The sequence below is a fragment of the Mus caroli genome, chromosome 16, assembly GCF_900094665.2.
Source record: "Mus caroli chromosome 16, CAROLI_EIJ_v1.1, whole genome shotgun sequence".
In the NCBI taxonomy this organism is placed as follows: domain Eukaryota; kingdom Metazoa; phylum Chordata; class Mammalia; order Rodentia; family Muridae; genus Mus; species Mus caroli.
In genome coordinates this window covers 73662078-73689076 of record NC_034585.1, presented here as the reverse complement: position 1 = coordinate 73689076, position 26999 = coordinate 73662078, and the positions used below count along the sequence as shown (strand labels likewise).

At 42.9% G+C, this 26999-nt stretch overlaps 1 protein-coding gene across 4 annotated transcripts; it reads left to right on the top strand.

The window, feature by feature from the left end:
- Positions 1-590: 590 nt before the first annotated feature.
- C16H21orf91 (chromosome 16 C21orf91 homolog) lies at positions 591-26999 on the top strand. Of its 4 annotated transcripts, none has more exons than XM_021184819.2 (5): positions 591-808; positions 1219-1352; positions 22472-22987; positions 23996-24058; positions 25296-26999. In XM_021184819.2, exons 2-5 carry the CDS (start codon positions 1226-1228, stop codon positions 25460-25462), a joined length of 873 nt encoding a protein of 290 aa, XP_021040478.1. In that variant the 5' UTR covers positions 591-808; positions 1219-1225; the 3' UTR covers positions 25463-26999. The 4 variants fall into 4 exon arrangements, with proteins under 4 accessions (XP_021040478.1, XP_021040480.1, XP_021040479.1 ...); XM_021184821.2 differs by having other exon boundaries at positions 591-784; positions 25296-26591; XM_021184820.2 differs by having other exon boundaries at positions 591-843; positions 25296-26591.

Below are 26999 nucleotides of genomic sequence, written 5' to 3'. Positions count from 1 at the left end.
GGCGGAGCCTCAAGAATGTTTTCCGTGGATGTGCATGGGAAGTACCACATCGTGGGGAGGGGCGTCTCATCAAGACATAATCCGAAGAAAACGATGCTCTGCTTCTAGAATTACACCTAAATGGGGATATCTGAAATATCAACTTTTATCTCATTCAGAAAGTCAACCAATATGAAACAGGAGTTCAGGGATAATTCTTGGTTCAGGCTCCTGGTTTCGAAGCAATCCATTCCCCACGTGTGTGTGTGTGCCTTTCTCCTCCTCCACCCCTCAGCCTTAGCCGTGGGCCCATTCCTGCAACCCCGCGTGTGGCTGGAGTTTTCAGGGGCTGCAGGGAGGCGGGCCGGACGGGACCAAGTGCGCCACGCGGAGGGGAGCGAGAAGCTCTCCGCGGAGGCGCAAGAGGATGCGCACGGGAGCGCGGGGCGGGCGCGGGGCGGGCGGAGGGCGGCTACACCTAGCCTGCGCTAGGGTGGCCACGTGGGGCCCAGGGGCTGTGGGCTGGCCCGGCCGCTCTCCCCGTGGGCGGCTCCGGGTGGCGCAGGCGGCCGGGGCGGGGCGGAGCGCGCTGCTGTCTGCGCTGCGGCGGCGGCGGAAACAATAGTGCGGATCGGATCGTGGCGCGCGGACGGTGGCCCGCGGAGCCGGACGGTAGAGGTCCTTCTCTGAGCCGCTCTGGTGCTCAGGACCAGTGCCGGGACGGACGGACGGACGGACAGACGAGACGGATCCCACGCCGTGCCGGACGCCCACGATCCTCGATTGGCGCCCCCGGGACCCTCCGGTCCGTGGCCGCGGAGTCTCCGACGTGAGCCGATCCTTCCCGGGTGTCCCCGTCCCCACGTGCGTCTTGCCGCGGCGGAGCCAGGGAGCGGGTAACCGAGTTAGCGGGACGCCTCCAGGCGCTCACCCAGAAGTTGGCAAAGCCGCGTCCCAGCGGCTCCTTCTGGCCACCGCGACCGACCCGAAGTTGGTTGACAGGCCCGGTGTCTGCCGGCGCGACCCGGGCGGCGGGTGTCTCTTCTAGGTAGCCCTTTTGCTTTTTCGCAGTAAAACTGTGATACTGTAACTCCAAGCATGGCGATGCTTGCCTGATGGGGCTGTTGCAAACACCTCCTTTTTCGTTTTTTGGGTTTTTTTTTTTTTTTTGGTCGGTTACTGCAGGCCATAAGTAAGTTTTTGCCGTTGTGTAACTTGCCCTTTTCTCTTTCCTCATAGGGGCACTATGAACGAAGAGGAGCAGTTTGTAAACATTGACTTGAATGATGACAACATTTGCAGTGTTTGTAAACTGGGAACAGACAAAGACACACTCTCCTTCTGCCACATTTGCTTCGAGCTAAATCTCGAGGGTAAGGATTCTGCGGTTTTAACTGCGTGCCGCGCACTACTTTGCACAACTTAACGCTGAGATGCTTGGAGGTAACACTGCAACTGCTTGAAAGCCTAGAGATTGTGCTGAGTGAGGATCTGCTAAGGGTTTCTGGAAATGAAGCGAGAGTTCACAATAGTTATGAGTCGAGGGAAATGTTTTGTCTTTATAACAGAATGTTAAGCTCCTTTTAACTAATATGAAATGAAGTGCAGGTATTGTCTGATACACATTAGATATTTATTTAGTACATGGCTCTCTTGTATTAAGAATCAACATGACCGTACACGTGGGCAGATGTAATTTTACTCCTTTCCGCCAAACTTAGTCTCTATTTTTCCCATCATGTGGTGAATTTTAACTAACTTTTAATTTTTTTAAGTTGTTTATATCAGATTTCAAATAACTTCCTTTAATATTAATAACCTTTAAAAAACCAAAACGGCTTTTGAATTCTTTCGATGCCAGTATCATTGTGAGAAGTGTAAAAGAAATGCTTGAGAAATTAAACCTTTTGCTGAAGGTTCTGTTGGGTACACAGATAACTGGGTCCTAGATGTTTCCAGGAAACATGGGCTGTGAGCTTTCTATTTGCATTGTCACAGTGAAACCCCAAGTCTTTTGGGGTATCTATGAGTCACACTGAAGAAGAATCTTAAAATTTCCCCCCAAATAAAAATTTGAGTATAACTTGAATTTTGAGGTTCTAATGTGTCAGTGGAGAAAGACCTTACTAGATACTAGATATTTTTGAAATACCTAGATGCTTAAGGGCTTGGTTTCAAAACAACATTTCATTTTGTCTTTAAAGATTTTCATGATTTTTTTTTTTTCCTATTAAGAGGGACAAAGTATCCTTTTTGCTAAGCACACTCCTGCACTGAGATCATAGACTTTGCCATTCCTGTTAGGACTTGTTCCTCAGAAATGTTGTAGCTTCCAAATGGTGTGTGTCTTGGAGCATCATGGAGTTTCTGTGGGCTAAATAGTATGCTTGTTACTTTGGCTTTAGTAAATGTAGTGATTACACCTAGTTTTAAAAGCGTGACTTAGAAATGATGATTTTTTTTTTATGTGTGTGTGTGGAGTTTATATTTATGTTCTCTGTTGCCTCAGTGAGAGGGCACACTTCTGCTCTTTGGAAACAGTTTTTTTTTTTTTCCCCCTGTGTGTTCTCACACCTCCTGGAAGTTTACATTTTAGAAGGGCAGAGGCATCATCAGACACGATCAGCTTGCAGCCTCTGTGTTGTCTGGAAGAAACTGAGGTCTGGCGGGTGGGTGGGCTGCTCCAGGTTGCTGGAGTGGCATCCGCAAGCTGTTGTTCTGTGCCAGGCAAATGTTTGCTGGGAGCACATCTGTGCCAAGCCCGGCCCTAAGCGTCTTACTGGATTATCTTCATTCAAAATAGCTCTGGGATGCCTGCTATGATGACTCGTTTGAATGTGATGGAATAGAAGCTGAGAGACCTGAGGAGTGCAGTTTGAAGGCACATCGCTAGTAATTGGTAGTCCCAGGCTTCAAAGCTCGGCCATTCTAGTTCTTGTGGCTGTGACCTCAATCCCACTCATCTACTGTCAATAGGTAGTGAACTGTGGGATAGATGCTGGAAATCCTTCCTCCTGAATCCTAATTGGTTTTTGATTCAGCCAGCTTTCCCTAATTGGTGCTTCCTGATACGTAAATCATCATGCCATATAAAATTTTACTACTGAGAGACCTCAGTTTTCATTATTGCTTTCCTGGCCCTTCTGAAGACGCCTTTTAACTAACTGTGAGCGTTGTAGCTCTTGATGTGTAAACATGACCCCGGTGCTATGTTTTTTGAAATAGTAGTTGTCTATTAGTCTAAAAGACAAAAAACGGTTCTCAATCCGGATTAGAACTGTTTCATCCTCTGTGTGTGTTAAAGGTGGAGTTCAAAAGCCGCCTCGGTTTGTCTGGAGTGTCAGTTCCTTGTGCTCACAAATGGATTTCCATTGTTACTGCGCTGATGAGCTATTTGTTATAAACATTTGTTTAGTTTAATATTGTCCTACTGCTGTGGGACGATCAAGAAAGATTTCCACCAAAGTCAGTTTTTATATCAGTACCCACCCAAGTCTTGTTTTTAAAAAAAATCAGTGGAGGGCTGGCAAGATGGCAGGATGCGGGGAAAGACACTCGATGCCCAGCCTCAGGAGCTGAGTTTAATTCCTGGATCTCACAGGGTGGAAGGAAAGAACCGGGTCCCTCAAGTCATCCTCTGACCTCCGTGTGTGAGTTGTGGCACACACCACACAACACACAACACACACACACACACACATTTCACACGTTTTTAAAACCAGTGGGAAAAAGTGAAGATGGGGTATATTCTTCACCTTTGTCAGTGACTTGAGTTATTATAGTTTCCTTTCTATAACTGGGATGTAAGAGGGACCTTTGAATAGGACATTTACAGGTTTAGTAAAGTTTTGTCTGGAGTGTGGTGATGTTGCTGTTAACTAAGAGACTTTAAATTTTCCTCTCAAACATTTTTTTTTTTTTCTGCAAAGAGCCCAAGTGACATGCAATGCCTGGAGGACCACCACAGCTGGGCTAGGTTTTAGTTCACACATTTGAAATAAAACGCCATTATATACACTTCAGAGTGTTTACATGAAATCAGCACTAGCCTCCTAATAATGAGCCTCTTGTTTAAGAGCCATGTGCTCATGTGTACTTCTGCAACGAGGACAAAGGATGAAAGGGGATTGACCTCACACAGGCTGCTCTTACTGGAGGGACTCTGTATTCTAGGCATGGCTCTGAGTTGTCTTTTTTCCTGTGGTTTCACACTATTTAGAAGGAGAGTGGGTACTGACTTAACTTTCATGTTCCCAAAGCGTGGTCCTGTTCTTCAAAAACCTAAAAATGTCTTTCAAGGGACATTAGCTGCTCCCAGGGGTAACTTTCGAGCCCATAACTCACCTTCAGGATAATTTATGCACGTGGGAGCTAAGGAGATAGGCGCACAAGCGGAGGGCTAGGCCCCAATCTAGTCCTAAGGCACTCTAAGATTTGGCATAGTGTTACTGATCAAGTACACGTAGAGGCATCTAGTTTGTTGCAGTAGCTTCTCTAACCTACGTAATAGCCAAACTGCTTCTAGTCCCTAAACAGAAGCCAGGTCTTAGGGGCCTGCAGTGAAAAACCCGTAATGTACAGAAGGCAGTAACCGTCCTGGGAGTGGATCCCCGAAGGCCGGAGCTACTCTGCTTCTCAGATAAGTAACGTAAGCTTTCTTGCAGTGATAGATACAACTGTAGATAACTAAACCAGTTCGGTTCCCATCTAAGCTGGCTTTGCTAGCTGACAAGCAAGCGTGTGTCTGGCTTCTCTGCGTAGTCTGTCGTCTGTTCTCCCTAATCTCTTGTCCTTTCATGAAAACTGAAGTAAATTAGGTTCCTGAATCTTTCTAGCAGGAAAAATCAAATCAAATCTGTATTTTCTCCGAGTAAAGCATAGGCGAGCCCAGTGTCTGCCTTAACTATTCATCCATCCTGGGTTTCTTATCATAACTTTGTTCATCACTGGTTGGTATGAAATCCTTGGCTTCCACCTGAAAGCCAGAAGTGCTTGTTTAGTGTTGAAGGTCGTCTGTTCTTCCTCCATGCCCTGCTGTAAATGCCAGCGCCTTTCTGCTCAAGCAGACAGATCCACTGCTTGAGGCCAGGAAGCAACAAACTTCACCTGACCACAGCCTGGGTCCCATCCCATAGAGGCACTACCACGTATTAAGGTTAACTAAAACCAGGGTCTGGCGAGATGGCTCAGGTGTTAACAGTACTTGCTGCTTGCTGGTTTAGTTATCTACAGGGTGTTCACTATAGGAAAGCAAGGTTTAGTTACGGAACTGGAAAGCCAGGGAGTGCAGAGTTTTGGTTGCCTGTACCCACAAGATGGCTCACAACCATCTCACACTCTAATTCTAGAAGACCCGATGCCACGTTCTGGCCTCTGTGGGCACCAGGCACATACAGTGCACATACATACTTGCAAGCAAAAGCCCATACACTTAAAATCAAAATAAATAAATGTTTACAAGATAAACTTAAAATGCCATTTTTAGTTCATCTAACCATAAAGCCCATTGCTGTTCCTATACTTTCTGTGATCTTTCTCTTAACTGCTGGATTTTTTTTGTTTGTTTCTTTCTTTCTTTGTTTTTTAATCCCCAAATAAATCGCCTCAAAAGTAGCTGATGGTCTCAGCAGCTGACCATCTCTGAAGAGATACGCAAGGAGAGGGGAGCCATTAGTCTCTCCTAAACAGAGGCAGAAACAAACCAGGGAATCGTCCCAAGCTTAAAATATACCAGCAAATTACTTAGATTTAATTTCATTTGTTTTTACCCAGTAATAAGTTTCTGGGGCACTCCTCCTTGGGAGTTGGGTTAATTACGGTGTTTTATGGACTGAGCTAGGACAAAGAAAAAAATTGAAAATCCTTACAGCTTTTTGACAAGACCCCTTTAAGTATGGCTACATGCTGGCCTTCACAATGCAATCATTATTCAACGAGCTTTGACTGAAGCAGTTCAGCCCCAAGGCTGAAGATTGATCTGAGCACTAATTGATCTCAACCAAAATGGAAACGGTTTTGCCTTCAATATGATGAAACCTTTAATATTGGGGGGAAAGTATTTGTATACCCCATCTTATTAGTTGCCTCCTTAATACACACTGTACCTTTGTAAAACATCAATCTTACATGGAGCAGCAACTCTTAAACATAGTGAACATAACGTCAGGAAATCGCTTGGTGGCACTAAGGGAGGGCTTCCTTTCCACACAGGAGACAATGTTGACACAACCCTTTCTCTTCTATTGGGGAATAAGTAAATAATGGTAGGGGTAACCTCAGCCTCCCTCCCAGGCTTGTGACACAAGCCTGATATTGGAAACTATGTGTTAAGCAAAGCAAAAGAGAAAGAAACAAAAGCTTGGGTCTTTCTGCCCAAGGAGTAGCGCTATCAACCCCAGACTTCTATCTCAGCTTCTGTTTGGGGCACGTGTTTGTACACGTTGGGTTACACAGGTGGGCAGGTACAGGCTAAGGGTTGAGGCCAGGGGCTTTCCTCAGTCACTCTCTACCTTATTTTTGGAAACAGGGTCTTTCACTGAATGTCAGTTTCCCTGAAGTCTCACGTGGAGCTCATGGACAAGCCGCACTGACTGGCCAATGAGACATGGGGTCCTCGTGTCTACCTCTCTAGCTCTGGGTCTGAGGGCCATGCCACGAAACCTAGCTTTTTCGATAGGGTGCAAACATTTGTCATGCTTGCATGGCAAGCACTTTACTGACAGAGCCATGCCCCCTCCCCCGACTTGTTTTTATACGACAAATACCCACTCCATAATCGTTGACTCTTCTGTTACATAGGTCCAAACCAAATCCTGACAACGATGAAACCATCATGACCAACCAACATTTGTGGGTAATCCAGACTTTAAAACTTAACCTAGATTTTCAAACTGAGACTAGAAAGTCAAGGAGAAAAGTTTATGTAATGAAAATAGGTCCACTGTAAGTAGGTCAGGGGTAAGAATCTGAACCTAGCTCCGCCCATGTGGGGTTCAGTTCAGACAAGCCTTTATCGTGCGCCCTTCTGATTACAGCTGTTTCTTTGGAAACATCCTTTGATTTCAGCTCACTTTCCACTCTCTTCTCTAATGAGGTTCAGCTAACAGAACCATTGCAAAAGTACACAGGGATACACAGTCCTGAACCGGGCCAACAGACAGGAATCCCCAGTGCCGTGAGACTGAGCCCATCTGAAGTAAGCACTCCGTTTGTGGAGAGCTTCACTCTCCTCTGCATAGGCAACAGGAAATGAGTAACACTTCCTCTCACTCAGTGATAAACTGCAGCAAAAATTAAAAAAAAAAGAAAGAGAGAAAAGGAAAAATGTGGAGATTGGAAACCTTGACATTGTGAACTGATCTCAAGTGAAATCTAACAGTTGTTATAGCAAACGTAGATCTCTCCCATCTTGGCCGAGCAGAAATAATTTTATCCTCATCTGTGTGTGACAAAATGAAGGAACCCAAGTGGAGTTGTCCTCCAGTCACTTAGATAGTAAAAGACACACTGGAGCTCAGACCCAGGTAAGTCTCCGAGGCCAGCACTGATACAGCTGTGGCCACTGGGTAAAGGACACTTCTTTGACTTTCTTATACATGCGTTGCTTTAACTGTAGATCACACACTCTGATAGTGACACCCTAGGGCAGTGAGTGGCACCTTCTCTATGGCAGTGACATTCTCTCTATAATTAGTGCCACCTTCCCTGTAATGGAGATATCCTTTCTGTGATAGTGACTGGCACTCCTTACTGAGAGTCCCTCCTCATCGGGTTTTCCCATTGTCTATAGTTAGTCCTTCAGGCTGCTTCCCACTGTGTTGCATTTGTTTTGTTCGATAAAACTATATTGGCGTGTTTTTGCCCTAGCCCGCCTAGCCTCAACCCTGGTCCCTTGTGACCTTGTACCTGCTAATATCTAGCAGATTGTCTTCTATTTCTCTCCCCTCAAATCATCTACATTTGCAGCTAATTTTAAACATCTTCACTTGTATAATCTGTGAGCACCTGAGACTGCGAGTCTGAAGGTAAATTATTCTACGCCATATGTCATTTTTGGACTGGAATCCTTCCTCCTGTCTGCTGTTGGAGGTGAAGCATGGAGATGGTACAGTCTTATACACCTCGTGGAATGATGCAGGAGGGTTACCGCCACAAAAGGACTGTGCAGTCAAAGTCCTTTAATAGGTTACATTTCTGGTCTGGGCTTTGCGGCTTGCGCAGATAATTTCCATACACAGAAGTCTGAGGCAGGAAGATTATGGTGTGTTTGAGATTGTGTTTAAGAGGTGGCGCACGCGTTTAATCCCAGCACTTGGGAGGCAGAGGCAGGCAGATTTCTGAGTTCGAGGCCAGCCTGGTCTACAGAGTGAGTTCCAGGACAGCCAGGGCTATACCCTGTCTCGAAAAACCAAAAAAAGACACAGTTCCATACCCTGTCTCACAGAAACAAAAAAGCTCCCTCAGATGAGCAGACTGTATGCCATCCCTCCCTTCTGTTTTATTCTCTGCTCTTGTTTCAGGATGGGATTTTGCTGTGTAGGTTTGGCGGGCCTGTCTGGCCTTGATCATGCAGAGGTCTACCTGCCTCTGCTTCCCACCTACCAGGATTAAAGGCGTATATATCACTGCCTCTGCTTCAGTATGAACCTTCCATTGCACCCTCATCTTCGTGGAAACCTGTCCACTTTACTGCTGCAGGGACTTGCCGGTATATTTGTCTCCTGCACCATTTCCTTTTCCTATGTAATTCCGTAAAGACCAGCGCATGTTCAGCCAGCACAGAAGGACTAGCAGAATAGTGGTTGAGTGGTTAATTTGTGAATTAACATGGAAGAATGCTAAGGACCAGCCTCGGCTTGGAGACGGGTTCTGAGGAAAGGGAGCAGTGAAAGAAAGGACTCACAATCAAATCGTGGGTTGAAGCTGGCGGCCTGTGCTCTGCTGGAGATAGCGTCCCTGCCTGCCATCTCTCTGTTCTGGGGTCTTTCTCTCTGATCTGCTTTCTCTCTGTGTTTTGACGCTTCTCCAGGCAGTTCTCTCTTGCTGTTCTAAAAAAATTCTCTGGATATCTCTTCTCTTGCAGATCATAAACCCAGTCTTTATTTTACATATCAATCCGGTCATTTACTTCAGGTTTCCCTTTGACCATCCTATGAATCTGCATCCCGTGCCCCCAGCCCCCTAATTCTTAGAAGACAGGAAACTCACATTTTCTTTTAACATTGCAAAAGAAGTCAGAGATCTGCCTGCCTCTGTTAAGCACAGTCAGCTAGCTGGGGGGGACCCAGTCCTGAAATTACCTTTTCTAACACACCTGGACCTAAATTTCCTCCATCCCAGGCTGACCTTGAACTCAGGAATCTGCCTGCATTTGTATCTGCCTGTCTTTGTATCTTTCTGACAAGCCGGCTCATAGTATAGCTGCCTCTGTTTCTTTAGATCCATGGAACCCCTTATAACAATTCACATTTCATCCTTATATTTTTGCATAGTTGGAAATGTATATAATTCCGAATTCACGTCTTTAGAGTCGTGTTTTCCGCAGCCTTAAGGGCTGTCCTGAAGGTCCAGCATTTACCATCTTGCTAAAACATTAGCCACACCTTAGCCTCCTGGACTGATGCTGTCTGGGATTATCATGGCCATCATTAATGTGAACCAGGAGGACATTCCTTGAAGGACTGAAAATATGTATATTATTACACAAACGAGCCCTAAGCCCATGTCTCCTGGGACATGACATTCTGTTCCTACTAAGGCCATGTCAGAAGAACTTAAGAGAATTGCCTTTAAGATTTTTCTTCTAAACCGACTCACAAGGAAACTTTGGTCTATTTACCAAATTACCTAAGGACTTTCTGGAATCTGCTCACAGCTGTGAGTCTTACTAATATAACCAAAGAGCTTTGTCTTCCTTTCAGAATAACACCACAGTACAGCTAGCACTAACAGTTGTGTCTAGTTATTTTAGTTGACTAGAAGTATAAAAGCAGTGTTTGAGCAGGCTGTCTTGGAATGCTTTTCTAGGCTCCTTTGACACAGGCAAACACTACTTCTGGATGCAGCAGCCGCCGCGTAGGCACTCACTGCAGATAATCTTGACTGCTTTGAAATCGGTGATCAAGACAAGCACGTGGACCGCGCAACCCAGAGCACTCTATTAATAATAATATTATAATTATTAATAACAAATGCATAAAAAATGACTCTCTAGCGCAAAATCATGGTCGATTCATCCCAGCAGCCAGGAGTGAAATGTGTTACGAGACATACAAAAACATTGAATCCAAACAGAAAGTACTATTATTTCCAGCAGCTGATAACAGGTGTCACGGTTGAAATCATGAACAAGTTTCCCCAGATGTTAGATAAAAGTCAACCACTCGGGACTAAAAGGTGATTTCTGTTATCACACGCACAGAATCTTGGCCTGTGGAGAAAATGAGGGCAGGAAGTGAAGAGTTAGGGCTGAAATGGAGTCGCAGCACTGCTCTCTGCCCTGCACCGCAGCAGGTAATAGTTTTCTCATTTGCAAAGGCAAGTCAGCTGCAGACCGGAAGCAGGCTTCTCACTTCCGGAAGCAGGCTTCTCACTTCCGCTTCTGCTGTTCCTCTGTCACAGCATTACTCCCTCATGGGTTCTCCTTCAGAAGCCATTTATTTCCTCTCCTCTTGCTCACCACAACACCCGCACCGAGGCCTCTCCGTCTCTACGACCAAGAAGACTCTTTAAAACACAAGCCTCATCCTGCATATGTTTGGTTATGACTCGTCAGTGAGCCCTCCCCTGCCATTTCTTCCGGGTCAAGCTCTTAGCTCCCGGATGCAGCGTGCTAAGTATAACATGATTAGCTACTTTTGGTTTAGTTAATTCGGAGTTCATAGAGAGTATTTTTTTAAATTAGATATCTGACTTGCACTATCAATGAACTGTATCCCACCTCTTGTTTTTTAGTTCTTGGGGGGTTTTGGTTTTGTTTTGTTTTTTAATTTTCAGGTGAGATCTCACTAGTTTTCCAGGCAGCCCTTGAATGTGCAGTAAGACAAGCTGACATTGAACTTGCCAACCTCCTAAGGCAACCTCTTCCATAGCTGGGATATATATATATATATATATATATATATATCCTGTACTACCAAGCCCAGGATTCCAGGAGCCCTCTTAACTTAACTTAACCCCTGCCTCTCATCCGCCCTCCAGCGTAACTCTAGACTCCATTGCCTTCTTCCTGTCTTAGTTTTATTTATGCCTTTAGTGACCTCATGCATTCCCTGTGCCCTAAATACTATGTATCTCTCCTCCTTGAATGTAATTGCTGAGCTCTTGGAGTATGTATGAAGTGAGGAAGACTCATGAATAAGACCATGAAGGGAGAGTAGCCTTGCTTGGGCAGAGAAGAATTGATGGATCTAGGGGTGTGTATGTGTGTGTGTGTGTGTGTGTGTGTTAGTGTAGGGGTGTAGTATGTGATGACGTGCTAGTCCTGTGGTTTGGGCTGAAGGAGTCCAATTTCTCCTAGGCGTTGCTGTTACTGGGTTACTGGGCCCCTTTTCCATTAACACCGTAGCTTCATGTTCTGTGGATGTTGAAGTTTGAATTGCTGAGGAGTTGGCCTTTCTGTCACAGGTTTTCCACCTCTGCATCTGACCCCCCTCTTCCTGCAGCAGGGCCAGGCAGTGTTGGTTGTTTTAAGCCGAAAGCAGCAGACAGTGTACGCCCTGTTCACTTAGCAACTTTTCCCCAGTGCCCCTTTTATTTCTTGGCTTTCCACCAAGGATTGACAGGTAAGTAAAACTATTTTGGTTATGATTTTACATCTAGGGGGGATGGGGGTCGCTTGTATACCCTTGAGGTTAAATGTTCTGCTAGATGCAGTGTTAGCCAAGAAAGAACTCAACAGAAGTTTTAGTATAATATGCTTTAAGAATGAATGGGTCTGTCCCTTCCAGTGCCTTTGTCATTCGTGTCTTTCTTAGTTGGCTGAAACATGGCCCAGAACCTAAGCCCAGTTTGTCTTGACCAAATGAACACCGGTGTTCATTCTCAGACCAGACTGTGTTTCTTTTCAGAAATGTCTGTGGTGTTTTGAATTTTTCCTACTTAAAATTTAAGCAGCAGCCAGGTGTGGTGGCATATGCCTTTAATCCCAGCACTCAGGAGGCAGAGGCAAGTGGATTTCTGAGTTCGAGGCCAGCCTGGTCTACAAAGTGAGTTCCAGGACAGCCCGAGCTATACAGAGAAACCCTATCTTGAAAAAAAAAATGTAAGCGGCATTGTTCTTCTCAAACAAAATAGTCAAAATACAGAAAGGAAAGGGAGTAGGGGGGGTTCATAACCACCCAGTGTGTTTACTGATCTCAGAGTTTCTACTGCTGAATCTTCTGGGCAAAGGAATGTGGGGAGGGAAATTGTACTTATAAAAGGAAAGTTAGTGCCCACGCCATTACCACCCAGTATCTTCATATACAACATGAGGAGCATTCTTCCCAGGCAGTAGGTCACTCTTTAACACATCAGCTTTTTTAAAGTATTCATATGGCCTTGAGAACTGCTTGCTTAGTTTCCAGTGTAGCGGTGCTGAGACACTGTGACACGGCTCTTTCCCTTGCCTGCTGAAATTCCTGTTGTGATGCAGCTTAAATTCCCAGGAGAAGATGTGGGCACTGAAGGTAGGTTTATCGTGTGCTTTCATGTCTCCCCACCACTAAGTTGATACCATGCACTCTGTCATTTAAAACCCATTCTTGTTTCATCGTGCAATCAGTTGGCTTCCCTTAGTTTTCTCTCCTGTTCGTTTAGCTCAAAGTTATTTTTTACCCTAGAATTATGATGAGGTAGTTATGACAGGTAGCCACACTACTTAAAGATGGTTATGCCACCCAAGATAAAATATATGTCTGTGGGTCGCTGCTCCAACATTAATTGGTTCCTGTGTTCATCTCTGTTGAGAAATGTTATAAAAAGAAACATTTGTATGACTGAGCAAAGAAAAGGGAAGCTGAATTGTCTGCTGCCAAAATGCCACATCCGTTTGGTTCAGGTTGGTCTAAAACACAGGTTTAGCTTTAGCTTTCCACAGCATAATTGGAGGATGTTACAGAACACTCAAAAAATACTTACCTGGAACGTGAGGGTCTGGTTCAAATGTAAGCAAAGATATGGAGTTGTAGAACTACTGTTTTATAGTAATAATCTGGGGTCACTTTGTCTCTCCTACCTGTTAAGAAAGTCAGTTTCTCAGTCCAAACCTTGGCTGAAGAGACAGTAACTGAGAAGATGAACCACAGTTCATCTTAGTTTCTGTCTTAGCTAGGGTTTTACTGCTGTGATCAGGCACCGTGACCAAGGCAACTCTTAGGAGGACAACATTTAATTGGGGCTGGCTTACAGGTCCCTAGGTTCAGTCCATTTATCATCAAGGTGGGAGCATGGCAGCATCCAGGCAGGCATGGTGCAGGAGTAGCTGAGAGTTCTACATCTTCATCTGCAGGCCCCTAAGAGAAGACTGACTTTCTGGGAGCTAGGAGTAGGGTATTAAAGCCCACACCCACAGTGACACACCTATTCCAACAAGGCCACACATCCTAATAGTGCCACTCCCTAGCCCAAGCATAAACAAACCAATACAGTTTCAAATCCACTTCTGGGTCTGGCTGGCTTGTCCCCATTCATGGTTGCTACTATGAAAGTGTATTTCAGGCTATCTTCAAATAACATTCATCTTTATAATTTTAGCATTGAGACACTGTCAATCTTCTGAAAGTTAGGATACCTATATGCCACATCAGTGGATGGTTAAAATTGCCAAGTCTGTTGTACCCAGAACTATGCTCTGTTGCTTTATAACTTAATTTTGCTTTATATGGTAACCTCACATACAAAAATAGCATAAATGTTACAACAATGAAATGAAATCTATTTAGTGAAAAACTTGAATATGGAGGATTAAAAACCTGGATTGTTGGCTTAAAACTTCATATGGTGTAATTTAATTTAATTGTACCACTTTAAATGATCTGAATTTAGTGTGTTTTAATGTTCTTGAAAAGCAAACCTAGCCCTTTTTATTCTGTGTGGTTTCGAACTTGGTATACCCCATTACAGTGACGCTTTCAAAGAGATGGTAGTGGCTTTCATCCACGTTCTCTTACTAAGTCTCTTTTCTTAATCAGTTGTCTGTACATGAGCTGTCCTGGCCAAGTCAGCAGCCTGACCAGTGTGGTTAAATTTCAATAAGTGAAAATGAAATAAATTCAGAGTTGAGTGCCCAGGTCACACTAACCTCATTTCTAATATTAAATATTAATGTGGCTGATGGTTACAGTATTTAGTAGCCTAGGTGGAATATAACCACCATCACACAAAGTTCTGTTGGCTATTACTGGTTTAAAAAAAAAATAGTAAGAATCCAAATTAGAGAGTCGAATCGAATATGAGATTTTTGTACTCTTTTAGTCCTAAACAGTTGTTATGTAGGTGTGTTTTCCTAACTCCCCAACTGTTAAAATGAAAAAGTAGAATTCACTGGGAGAGAGGATTTTTATTTGTTTGATTGATTTGGTTTTGAAATCGTTGCCCACTGTCAATACATGAACCCACTTCTCCTTTGGCTTCCCTGGTACTTGATGTTGCGGGTTGTATTTTAACATGACTTCTCTGCACTCTTGGCTTGCTGAAGTTCTTCCTCATAGTTTTATTTATTGGAAGCAGGCTGATTTGATTATCAGCCTAATCCTCTTAGCACATAAAAACTTGAGCCTGGCACAACCAGCCCTGAGCTGAATCTGTTCCCTTATAGGGCCACCTGTTGTATGTCTCTCCTAAGTCGGTGGTTCTCAAATACACTGGACGGTGGCTGAGCCTGTCTGCGTGCTGACTCAACGTGATCGCCAAGAATTCCATCTGCTACCCAGTACAGAGATGCTGGGTTACCTTGCTTTCAAATGTCAAGACCTTGAACACAGCAGGCTTTATTTAGTCATTTAAGTGTCACTTGAATTAGCTAAACATCCGAGAGGGCAAAGAATAGGGTTCTCCTTGTTCATACTGTTCTGCAGGCACTGCAGGCACTACAAAAGCTTTCTAAGGGACCTGTACTGCAGAGTTTAGGAAGGACCTATTTAGATCCAGGCCTGCCTTCTCTCCTTTAGTTCCATGATAGGATAGACAACTCAAACACTTTGGCAGTGTTCAGCAACAATTGGTAATATCTTTTTCAACCATAGTTTGCCCAGTGCTTGCTCAATGGATGCATGGTAATATAGTCAAACTGGGTGTGTCAAACATTGTTCTAACCAGTCCATCTAGACGAATACGACTACAGCTGTAACATACATTAAAGAGAGAACCTTTGAGGTCACACAGATGTATGTGATTTCAGTCAGGCACTGGCATGGACTGTCTTGATTTGAAGAATGTGGTCTCTGTTCCCATGAAATTGCCCGCCTTCTATACAAGCTGGTGGCTGACCTGATTTAACAACAGCAATCAAGAGTTGCTTGTGAGTGTAGTGTTTTTTTCTTTTTCCTCTTTTAAGATATTCAGAGACCAAACAAAAAGTGTGTGTGTGGTATTGGCCCTGTGAGGGCACCACCTCTACAGACTGGGCTGCTCTTCCGTTATCTGCTCCTCAAAAGTAAAGAAGTGCACTTTCATTCATTTTAATCTGTTCTACTGCAGCTGTATGCATATCCAGTCATTTTTATAATTAACAGTTGCTTAAACAAGCATGGTATTATTTAGCATGTACAAGCACTTCTCTCTTAGCAGCCAAGGTGCATTTATCAAAACAAATCTCTCTGAATTCTGGAAATTATCTAACCTCCAATATGGACCTCCATTTAAAAAAAAATGGAAGCAATACTACTGATTATTACCACACAAATAGTTGTTTTGTTTGAAGGTGATATGCTTAAATTATTTTACTTAATATTAATAACCTGGACCTTAAGTCATAACTCTCTCATCTGAGTAAGGGAAAAAAAAAACCTCCACAGTCCTGCTAATAAGAAACCCCACAAAATCAAATCAGGGTCCAGTTGATAAGTAAGTGTACCCTAGGTAGACAGATAATGTGACTGAGGAATACACGAGGCAAAGCTGTGTGACATGTGTGAGGACAGTGTGTATAAGACCAGGCTTCATGACAGCACCAGCTGGCACACCTCCAAGAAAAGACTGCTTAGTCGATTTCATTGTGAGCTATCATAAATAGGAGGATCTGCAATAGGTAAGGATTAATGGATGGATGGATGGATGGATGAATGGATGGATGGATGGATGGATGGATAGATAGATAGATAGATAGATAGATAGATAGATAGATCGAACTGATAGATGAATATATGGATGGATGGATGGATGGATGGATGGATGGATGGATGGATGGATGGTTGTACAACATATTAAGAGTTTTGGCAATTATGGCTTTTCAAAAAATGACTTTGGGAGTATCGTCTCTCTTAGAAAGAGGCATTGTATTCCCACAATAAGCAGATTAAGTAAAAGCCCAGGGATACCCTCAATTTTAAGTGTGACAGTGGCAGTTACAGGTAAATATTCACAATTGACTAGTTTGGGGCCCTCTATGGGCTTTGATATAAGCAGTTTTATTTTAAAGAGAGAAAGAAACTGATTGTTAGAACAACCTGCCAGATGGGTTATCAGGAGAGTTTTAGAACACAGAAGAAAGGCTTAAGTAAAAGTTCTGTGTTGTGGTTTGTTTTCTATTGATTTGTCAACTCTGTCAAGTTGGCAGCTGAAGCTATGACAACCCATTCCTTGCCAGCTTTTACACAGCACTTTAAACTATAACCTTTCCTTTCTTGTTTGTTCCCCAAGATCTTATGATAATATCATGGTATAAAATAATTGTACAGCCTTAAAAGTCTTAGTTTTTTGGTTTTGTTTTGTTTTGTTTTAAAAAAGAAATTCCCATCACTTCAAAGTTCAGTTTCTCTTTAAAGTTACAAAGTCTCTTAAGTTTAGGCTCCTGGAAAATAAATCCAAAGTCCGTTCAATACTTCCAAGAAGGAAGGACAAGGCCATAAGGCACACTTAAAGAAAAGCAAAGTCTAACAGTGTCATTCCGTCATTGGGTAGCTCAGTGCCTAACTCACTTACGACCTTGGCACCAGAGGCCTTTAGCAGCTCGACTTCTCAATGTCAATCTTGGAGGCTCAGGACAGCTCCATTCCATACTTCCGGCTGGCCTTGGGAAATGCCCTCTAATCCTGCATCTCCAATATACTGGTGTCTCCACTGCAACCAAGGTTAGACCTTCACCAACGGCCTCAGTATCCTTTTGAAGTGATGTGCCTCAGCTTCTCTCCAGTACATCTTCAATCCTGAGGTTTATCATGATAGAAGTGCTTACTTCTCCAATGCTAATTTGAAATGGTAAATTGGAAAAACCACAATCACTTAAGATGGGCATGTTGCTATTATATTGAGACATTTTTTTTCTATATTAAAAATGAATGGTAAAAGGTCATCATGGTATTATTTTACTTTTTAATTTGCTATCAAATGGGATAGTTAAAGTCTGCTTACAAATATTTTCAAATCGAATTTTAAAATTCAGTGGCGTTAAGTTTTTATTATAATTTGACCTAAACTGTTAAAAGATCAGGTGTCCCTGAACAAGTGGTAGCTTCTGTGAATCAGCCCTTGTTGTATATTTATGTTAATGGCTGTTTAAAATATATAATGAAGTAAACCTTATGATTTTCTTGGCAGACTGATAGCAGAGGAATCTATTTGTGTATTCGTGCCATTCACCCCTTCTTAGACTGTCAGCCCTCTGGACTTAAGTATAGGAATGATGTCACTGAAAGATGCCCTTAATTATCCCCTGAGTAAGCTGCCCAGACTTCCCAGTACCCTTTAAGTAAGATGGGTAAGACCGCAGTGAAGTAGTCTATACGTGACCATTGGTAAAATAAGGCATATATATGGTTATCATTGTTGCTGCTGCGTTTTAAATACTCTTAACTTTCTCTGATGCATTTAACTACTTTTTATGGAGTGCCAGAAACTAAGACTCCCGGATGCCTATCAGTAAGCTAGATAATGGCCCCTTTCTACACTGAACTTAGCTGGCAAGAAAAAAAAGCCAACGGAGAGGCAGGCGTAAGACCAGGCAGGTGTAAGAAGCTAACCTAGGTGTGTTGGTTAGAGAAAGCTTCTTAGAGGAACGGAGGACTAGCTAGGAGTGGATAATTCCCAGGGGTGCAGTGGGTGCAGCAGGGTTTAAGATGTTTACAGATGAACACGAGGAGGAGGAGGAAACCCCTTTAAGATGAGGAGCAGAGCATCTAACCATGGGACAGGAGCCGCTCTCAGAACAAATGCTCCAGTATCTTTCCCGAACAGTCAGGGGTTTCCACACCCCCAGAGTGAGTGGGGTTTCAGTGTTGAGAATGGAAGCAGAGGAGTTTCATGTCGACATAATGAATTCAGCGAGCCTACAGTAGGACCATCTACAGCAAAAGTTGTAGGTTATACAAAGCACGTATCCAGGGTGTGGGGCTGATGGGCTACCTACCCGGCGTGGGATTTGGGGCCAGCTGACGAAGTCCTGGTGTTGGTTGGCGGTACACTTTTATTCCTTCCTTGATAGCACTGAAACACAAATCTTCCACCTATCTCGTTACTCACCAGACTTTCAAGTTCGATTACCAAAACTACAGCTTGAGCTTTTGAACCTAGGAGAGAATAAGGAATATAACATTTTATGGTCCTTGAAATGTGTTTTGATGGTTTTTGTCATTTAAACCTCGCATCTCAGTGGGTCTCCTGGCTCTATTTTCATGCAAATTTAGATAAAAATCCTTCTGGCAGGCATTCATTTAAAACTCCATGCGTGACTTACCTTCAGTATAGAGGGAGCACTGTTTGGCTTGAATACTATGTCTTGCATTATAAAAATATAGGACTATTTTGAAATACCCTTTGATTTTGAAAAATGTATGCTATATTTTGAAAAGCTTCAAAAAAAACCTGATAACTGTAAAAAGGGAGTCAAAATATTTCTATTATTCTTAGTGTGTCATGAATACCTGTGAGTTAAATTTATACCCGCTAATGTATTTAGTGCTGTATGAGTGTTGTGTGAGATTCATTCCTTCTAGAAGATAAAATTACCTTGATCAGTTTTAATAAGTGTAAAATTGAACTGCGGAAAGTATAGACATTTTAATTTCTCTTACAAAATAAATGAAGGAGTTCACTATATTGATAAGGCTTTCATTCATATATATATATATGAATGAAAATTATGAAAGAGGCATCATGACACTCTCTCTGCTCTCCCACCCAGCTGGGCTTTGGTTTAACCTTGTGCATGCTGTCATAGCAGCTGTGAGTTCATGTGTAGAACTCTCACATCCCAAACAAAAACAAACAAACAACAAAAAGGAAAAACGCACCATTTCACTATAGGCACCCACTGCCTCTAGCTCTTCCTACCCATCTTCTGAAATGATCACTGACGTGTGACATAGACGTCACGCTTAGGGTGTCTCTTACTCTCTGTCTTCTGACAGGTTTTGGGTCTCTGGGTTAAATATATATATATATATATATATATATATATATATATATATATATATATTAGAGAGAGAGAGAGAGAGAGAGAGTGTAACTAGTAGTGAAGTCCTATAGACCCTCAGACATTACAGGATATTGACATTGATCAGTCTGGTACAAAGCCCAATGCTTCATCCCTGCTGACTATCATCATAGTGCTGGAAGGTACTGTGCGTGCTACATAGTGCTGAAAGGTACTGTCTATTCTACATAGTGCTGGAAGGTACTGTGTGTTCTACATAGTGCTGGAAGGTACTGTGTGTTCTACATAGTGCTGGAAGGTACTGTGTGTTCTACATNGTACTGTGTGTTCTACATAGTGCTGGAAGGTACTGTGTGTTCTACATAGTGCTGGAAGGTACTGTGTGTTCTACATAGTGCTGGAAGGTACTGTGCGTGCTACCAGAGGAGAAAAGTATTAACTACTCTTATCCAACTGTAATGGCTGCCCTGGCAAAATAATGCCCACTGTTACAACAGCGGCAACAGTGTTATGAGAGTAACCAATCTTTTTTGCTCTGCTTTAAGGCCAGTTCTGTAAGACAAACTCATGCCTGGTACCAAATCTCATACATTGGGCTTGTAAATCATAGGCCTATGGCTGGTAGAGTCTAGGTCCCAGAGGTGAAGCCTCTACTATCTGATAAATGAACATAGTATTAGGCCATCTTTTTACCTATACTACTTATCTTTCTACCTATAGATCAGTAATTTGTCAGCCCTCATCATAAAGGTTTATTTTTGCAATAGATGGCCATTAACCCAGAGACCCAAAACCTGTCAGAAGACAGAGAGTAAGAGACACCCTAAGCGTGACGTCTATGTCACACGTCAGTGATCATTTCAGAAGATGGGTAGGAAGAGCTAGAGGCAGTGGGTGCCTATAGTGAAATGGTGCGTTTTTCCTTTTTGTTGTTTGTTTGTTTTTGTTTGGGATGTGAGAGTTCTACACATGAACTCACAGCTGCTATGACAGCATGCACAAGGTTAAACCAAAGCCCAGCTGGGTGGGAGAGCGGAGAGGGTGTCATGATGCCTCTTTCATAGTTGAAGAACTGTTAACAATAGATGACTGGTGGCAGAGGCCATTTTCTTCACATAAAGAAAAGCTGTGCCCGTGCATCTGCTAGAAGTATTAAGTGGGCTTGACATGAGTTTTAGAGAAAAGTTAGGGAAGAATAGTGGACTGGTGGTGGAAGAATGGGGGAGGGATTGGAAATGAGGGAATGGGACAAGAGTGTGGATTTGATAATACACTTTCTATAAAGAATGTGATTAGCGTATATCCATCCTCTGCTTTGGTTTTCTTTTCTTAACTTTTTATTGGTTCCTTGTGAGTTTCCCATCATGTACCCCAATTCCACTCATCTCCCCCTCCCCTTGTACCCACCTCCACACTTGCAACCTCCCTGCCAAAAGGAAAAAAAAATCTGGTTTGGGAAGCTGTAGTGTGTCTTACAGTTTACCCTTTAGTCCACATTTCTTGGCTTGCAAATGTTCATCAAAGTGAGTTGTTGGTGTGGAACGAGGTCTCTGAGTTCTGTACACCATCAATACCAGAAAATCACTGGGACCCTCAGATAAGCTGTTGTTGCCCTGTGTCGTGGAGATTATGTCCTATTAAATCTGGGACTCCACACACTCCAGCCATTCGTTGATGGGATAGATGTGGAGTTGGGTCAATTCAAACCGGATTTGGACCTTAGCTCTCTCTGAGCAGATTGTCCCACCAAACTCTCCCACAACCACACCGCTGGGGCGAGCACTCCTGCCCTTCCCGGGCTGGCCCATCTAATGCCACCGCCAGCAAGGGACAGAGCCAGCTCTGCCAATCTCATGCCCTCGGAGCTGGCTCATCCTCACCCACACCAGCAGGGTCAGCTCTACTGTGCTGCCCAGGCAAGTTGCAGGGCCTGCTCTCTGGACTGTTACAGCCAGTGGGGAACATGGCCAGTTCTCTTACTCTCATGACTCAGGGGCCAGCTCTGCAGCCTGGATTAGCCTGTGTTTTTGTTGGGAGTGGGGGAAGTTTGGGGGTGCCAGACATGGTTGAGGTGTATACAGTTGTGTTCATGTGTTCACATGTGTGCAGATTCCTAAGTGTATCTATCACGAGGGAGTCTGAGGTTGATGTTCAGTATTTCCTAAGATCACTCTCTATTTCCTAAGGCCAGGTCTCCTGATGAGGCCAGAGCTCAGTGTGAGTTCTGTGGATCTGAACTCGGATCCTCAACACAGGAACGCCAAGCCTGTCCGCCGAAGCATCTCCCCAACCCCTGAGCATTCTTGTCATTGAACGTTGTAAAAGAAGGCTTTGTAAATATGTACAAAGATTAATGATCGCTGGGACCCATAGTGTGTGTTTCTATATTGTATGCATTAAAATGTCACCGGACGAAGACTCCAATTGTATCAGTACATTTTTCGAAAGTCTTTTCTGGTCAGGCAAACAGTGCTGCTGAGTTGAAGATGTGGCTCAGTCAAGTATGGGGCCCTGATTCCAATTCCTGGAATGCGTGGATAAGTGTGTGAGGGCTGGGGCGGGGCATGGACCAGACCAACTCTCCACTGAATTCCAAGTTCAGTAAGACTCTGACTTAAGAAATAGATGGAGAGCAATCCAAGAGAGACACACACTTGGTTGAACTTGGGCCTCCACACATACAGCATACTAGTCTATGAGAACATACACACACATGGAGTGCAAATGTACAGTAACTCAATAACAATATTTTTCATATAAAGTTAAACGGAAACAGATTAGGCTACGTTGAGTATTTATCTGCTTCAAATTTGCAGATGAATTCTATCAAGACTTCACTAAAACTCCTTTGTAGTTAAACTAATGTTTTCTTAAGAAAATGTGAACATTTTTTGAGTTTTCATTGTCTTCTTGTCATTTTAGGAGTGCCAAAGTCTAATCTTTTACACACCAAATCATTGAGAGGCCATAAAGACTGCTTTGAAAAATACCATTTAATAGCAAACCAGGATTGTTCTCGTTCCAAGCTTTCCAAAAGTACTTACGAAGGGGTTAAAACCATCGTGAGTAAGAAGATAAACTGGATTGTGCAGTATGCCCAAAATAAAAATCTGGATTTGGATTCNGAGTGTTCCAAAACTTCCCAGCATCCCCTGTTGAATTTCAGGCATAAGCCAGAGAAGAAATTGCTCCCACAGTTTGACTCTCAGGTGCCAAAGTACTCGGCAAAAGGCTCAGCCAGAAACACAGGCAGCATCTCAAGCTATGCGCAAAGAATCCTGGAGCACAGGGAAAATACAGACTTCGGGCTGGGTATATTGGAAGACGCAGATGCATTGTGGACTCACAGTCACAACCAGGCACAGAAAACAGAAGAGACAAGCTCTGGTCCAGACGGGAATATCCAGACCCAGAATCCACGTTACAGCCGTGAAGAATGTGAGTGAGTAGTGTGTGATGAAGAAAGGTGAAGAGTATGTGGTTTGACCTTTTTGGGGGACGGACGGTTGGGTGGTAGTTGGTTTGGGGTTTGTTTGTTTTTCTACACATGCGTGTGTCTGTGTGTCTATGTTGTATGTATAGAATTACAACAGCGGATTACAGATTTAGTGAACATAATATTTTAAGTGACAAATTGACCTCAACAAAAGTGAGATATCTTAACTTCTTTGGAGGGTTCTTAACTATATATTTCATTACACACCACATTTCATTGCCACTATCATTTATTTTGCCCTTGTTAGTGACCAAATGGAATGGAATCAGCAAACTGATTGGAAATTTCAGGGTTCCTTCTGTTTATGTAACTGGAACTATTGGCCGGTATACATTGTCCTGTTGCTAACCCCTTATAAGACTAACTGGCCCAGGGGTGGTCAGTTTAAAGACAGACATCTGACAATTTACGGAAAGCCTAAAAGGTAACATGGGCGTTTGTTTTCAATTTTAAAATGACTGCTTTTGCCTGCATCTTTTCTACAAAATCTCACTAAGGTGACTTTAATTGGCTTAAATGAAATGATTTTAGATCCAGAAGGGTCCTTGACTATGTCTTTAGACAACTTCTTGATTCTTCATGTCAAGGTTGTTTTGCTAGCTAGACATTTCACATGACTTGATTAATGCCTAATAAAGTCAGTGTGGATGGACAGTGGCTGGGACTTCAGAAGATGGAAGTAGGAGAGACCAGAATCCAACGGGCACACTACCCACCTTTATTTTTTCAAACTGTTTCCTGTGGAGGATGGAGGATGTTCCAGTATGTGTTTCCTATGAGGGTTTTGTGGTTAGAATTTGCTACCCTTTAAGAACCAATGAACAAAACCTGGCGTTCGGTTGAATGTTGAATGAGGGACTTCACTGCCCGTTCTTTACCTAAGAAGCTGGCAGGCAGCTTGCTCTCTGAGGCTGTGTGTGGTAACAGCTAACTGTGTTTTCATATTTCAGTGAATTCGATGACTCTTGCTGAAGTAGTACAACTGAGTGCGAAGCTCCAACAGCGAATCCAGGGTAAAGACTCTGTCTCAATGCTTGTTATGTGGAAAGATGCCGATACCGACTCTCCCCTGTGACAGGACATTGTTAGCATCTGCAGCACTGAAGTTAGGGAATTACACATTGAGACCTGTTGAGGTTTGGGAGGCAAACAGGAAAGGTTAAGTTCTTTGGGGCCTTCAGGAAAAGCAACCTAAGTAGAATAGAGACCGCAGGTAACCTCTGCCTTTGTCCATCATCGACTTCATCGAGGGCCACTCACGGCATCGGGCACTCTGGGATATACGTCCTGATAGTTCCTTAAGGCAGTAGTGCTAGCCCTGGTTATCTGTATAAACTATGAACTATTTGAAACCCATCAAACGTAGTAAGATAACTTCCTATGGTTATCTGATGCAACTATTACTAAAACATAGCTATTTTTTTCCTTATTCCCTGTTTCTGTCTCTCTGGGCCCACCTCAGCACACCTGCATGGAATATTTGAGATTCCCAACAAAACATGGTATTTTGTCCATAAAGACATCAGGATTTTCTATAATAATAATCATCATCATCATCTGCATTTATTGTCATGTCTTCCAGCTTCCTTCCATTTAAGTGAAGCAGTTAGTTATACTTTGAAGACCTTTAAGTCACTTCCAGAGGTTATGCATTCAGACAGTAGGAGACTCAAGTGCAAAGCTTTCAGCACACAGCTTCTGAAAAGCACTAAAACTTGCACTGACGATCCCAGTTCACGCCTACTCTGCGTTCTTCACAAATAGGACCTCGTCTGTAGATGGTCACATTTATCACTGATCTTACCCATAATAGAAAATTCAAGTCCTAGGTCTGGATTACTTGCCTGACTCAGGTCTCTCTCCTAATCGTAGGAGACCAGGTTTTAAAAATCCAGGTAGTCTGTTCCAAGTCTGAGGAGTTTCTAGACCTGGATATTAATGAACATTTATGTCATAGATCATTATGTACTGATTGGTTTATTGGTTATAGTGGAGAGAGATGACTCAAGTGGTGGCCACTTTTCCTGCGGTATATACTTAGAATCTTTCTTGCACTTGGTGGAGTGGAGAACAGACAGCATCGCAGTTTCCTCTATGAAGTGTGATAGAGTGATCAACGCTGATAGGCTCAGAAGGAAACGTTCCTTATTAAAAATGGCTTGATGCATTGTACCTGTGTTTACTGAAGATGGAGCCTTAGCGTTAGCTTTCTGTGCACTAAAAACGAAATTGCTTTTCAAATCTTCACAGAGGTTTTTGAAGAGTTAACACACCAGGTGCAAGAGAAGGACTCTCTGGNGTCAGAGCTCCATGTCCGTCACGTGGCTATCGAGCAACTCCTCAAGAACTGCTCCAAGTTGCCATGCCTCCAAGTGGGACGGACAGGGACGAGGTCACACCTACCCATGAACCACTGAAGGGAACGTAGCTGCCCNGCTTTATCCTCTACTGCTCTACTAAGCATACGGACCGAGAAAACATGGCAAGGAAGTCATGGTCCATTTTTATGGTTGTTGTACTTGCAAAACATAAGATAATACTCATTATCTTTATCTAATAAAGCAGATCACTCTAGTCCAGGTTANTCAATCATTTGGCTTCATTGGGGGACTTCTTATAATTACTANATGCCCCTCCCTAACTTTTATCATATGTGACTACTTAAATATTCTGTTACAGTGTTTTATTGANCAATTTTTATTGTAACTCAGTTGTCAAAACAATAGAAGCCTAGTAAGGTCTTATATTCACCTAAACTACTAGAGAGAATTTTTAAGAGGGAAATAGANTTCATNATATCACCTTATTTATGAGCAATATTTTAATATAAAATTTTATATAGAGAATTGCTATTTTGGGTATTTTTCATTGTCTTTATAAGTCTGTATTTGAATGGCCATGTGTATTTGCACTTCCTGTGTGAATATGTCAAGATCGCTGCATTTTGGCGATACGGTGTTTTTATAACTTATCTTTCTTTCCAAAGATAAATGTGTTTCNGATAGTATTCGGAGAAGCAGTCTACCTAGCTGAGCTGTTTTAACTACTTAACAGCATATGAAAGGGGAATTAATCGTTCCTTTAAAGCAAATATCCAAGTAAACAAAGCACATTATTGTTTTCTAATGAAAGCAATGCTGAATTAGCTTAGGAAGAAAATACTATTCTAGTTTTTATGTGTCAGTCTCCATAAAAGTAGAAGCCCTGCCCTGCTTCTTAATTCTCAAGACTTTCTTGGATGTGTTAGTTTTGGACAAAGTAGGTCAACTATCTTCAGACTGCANGGGTCTTCCTTTGGGGGAAAAAATAAAATTATTATGTGTGCCACTTCACATGGAGTCCCCGTAATCTACGAACTGTCCAAAATCTGCTATCCACATCACTGAAGTTAGTCCCAAAAAATAATAAAAAAACCATTAAAGAAAGAAAAGAAAAAGCATTTCAAGGTACTTTTCTAAGTTTTAAAAATCTAAAGGGATAGAAGATTACAGCACCACCCTCACCACCCCCCAAAAAATTCTTCAATAAAAAGGATAGTATAAGCTACTTTGGTTTCATATTCTTAACTACTAAGTTAATGATAACACAAAAGCTAGTGCAAAATTACGATGAACTTTTAGCTGGTGCTTAGAATGTATTTGTGTGGTAGATAGGTTTTGCCTGCAGAAATCTAAGGAAAGAAAACCCATTCGGTGACTTGGCAGCCCCTCATGCATCAAGATAGTTTCTGCCATGAAGTCGGCAGTCTGTATCTGGGCATGGGTCAGACTTTTAATATTGAACATAAATAATATTTGACTAAGCAAACAGCTGCCTCACTGTAGAAAAAGCACCTTTTCATGATGCTAAGATGTGGTAAACTGGCCTGGCTCTGTCCATTAGTCAATGTCCCATTGGTTTTGCTTTGTCCTGAAGAAAACTTACCTTTGAAGACTTTTGGAAGGAGTTTTTGGG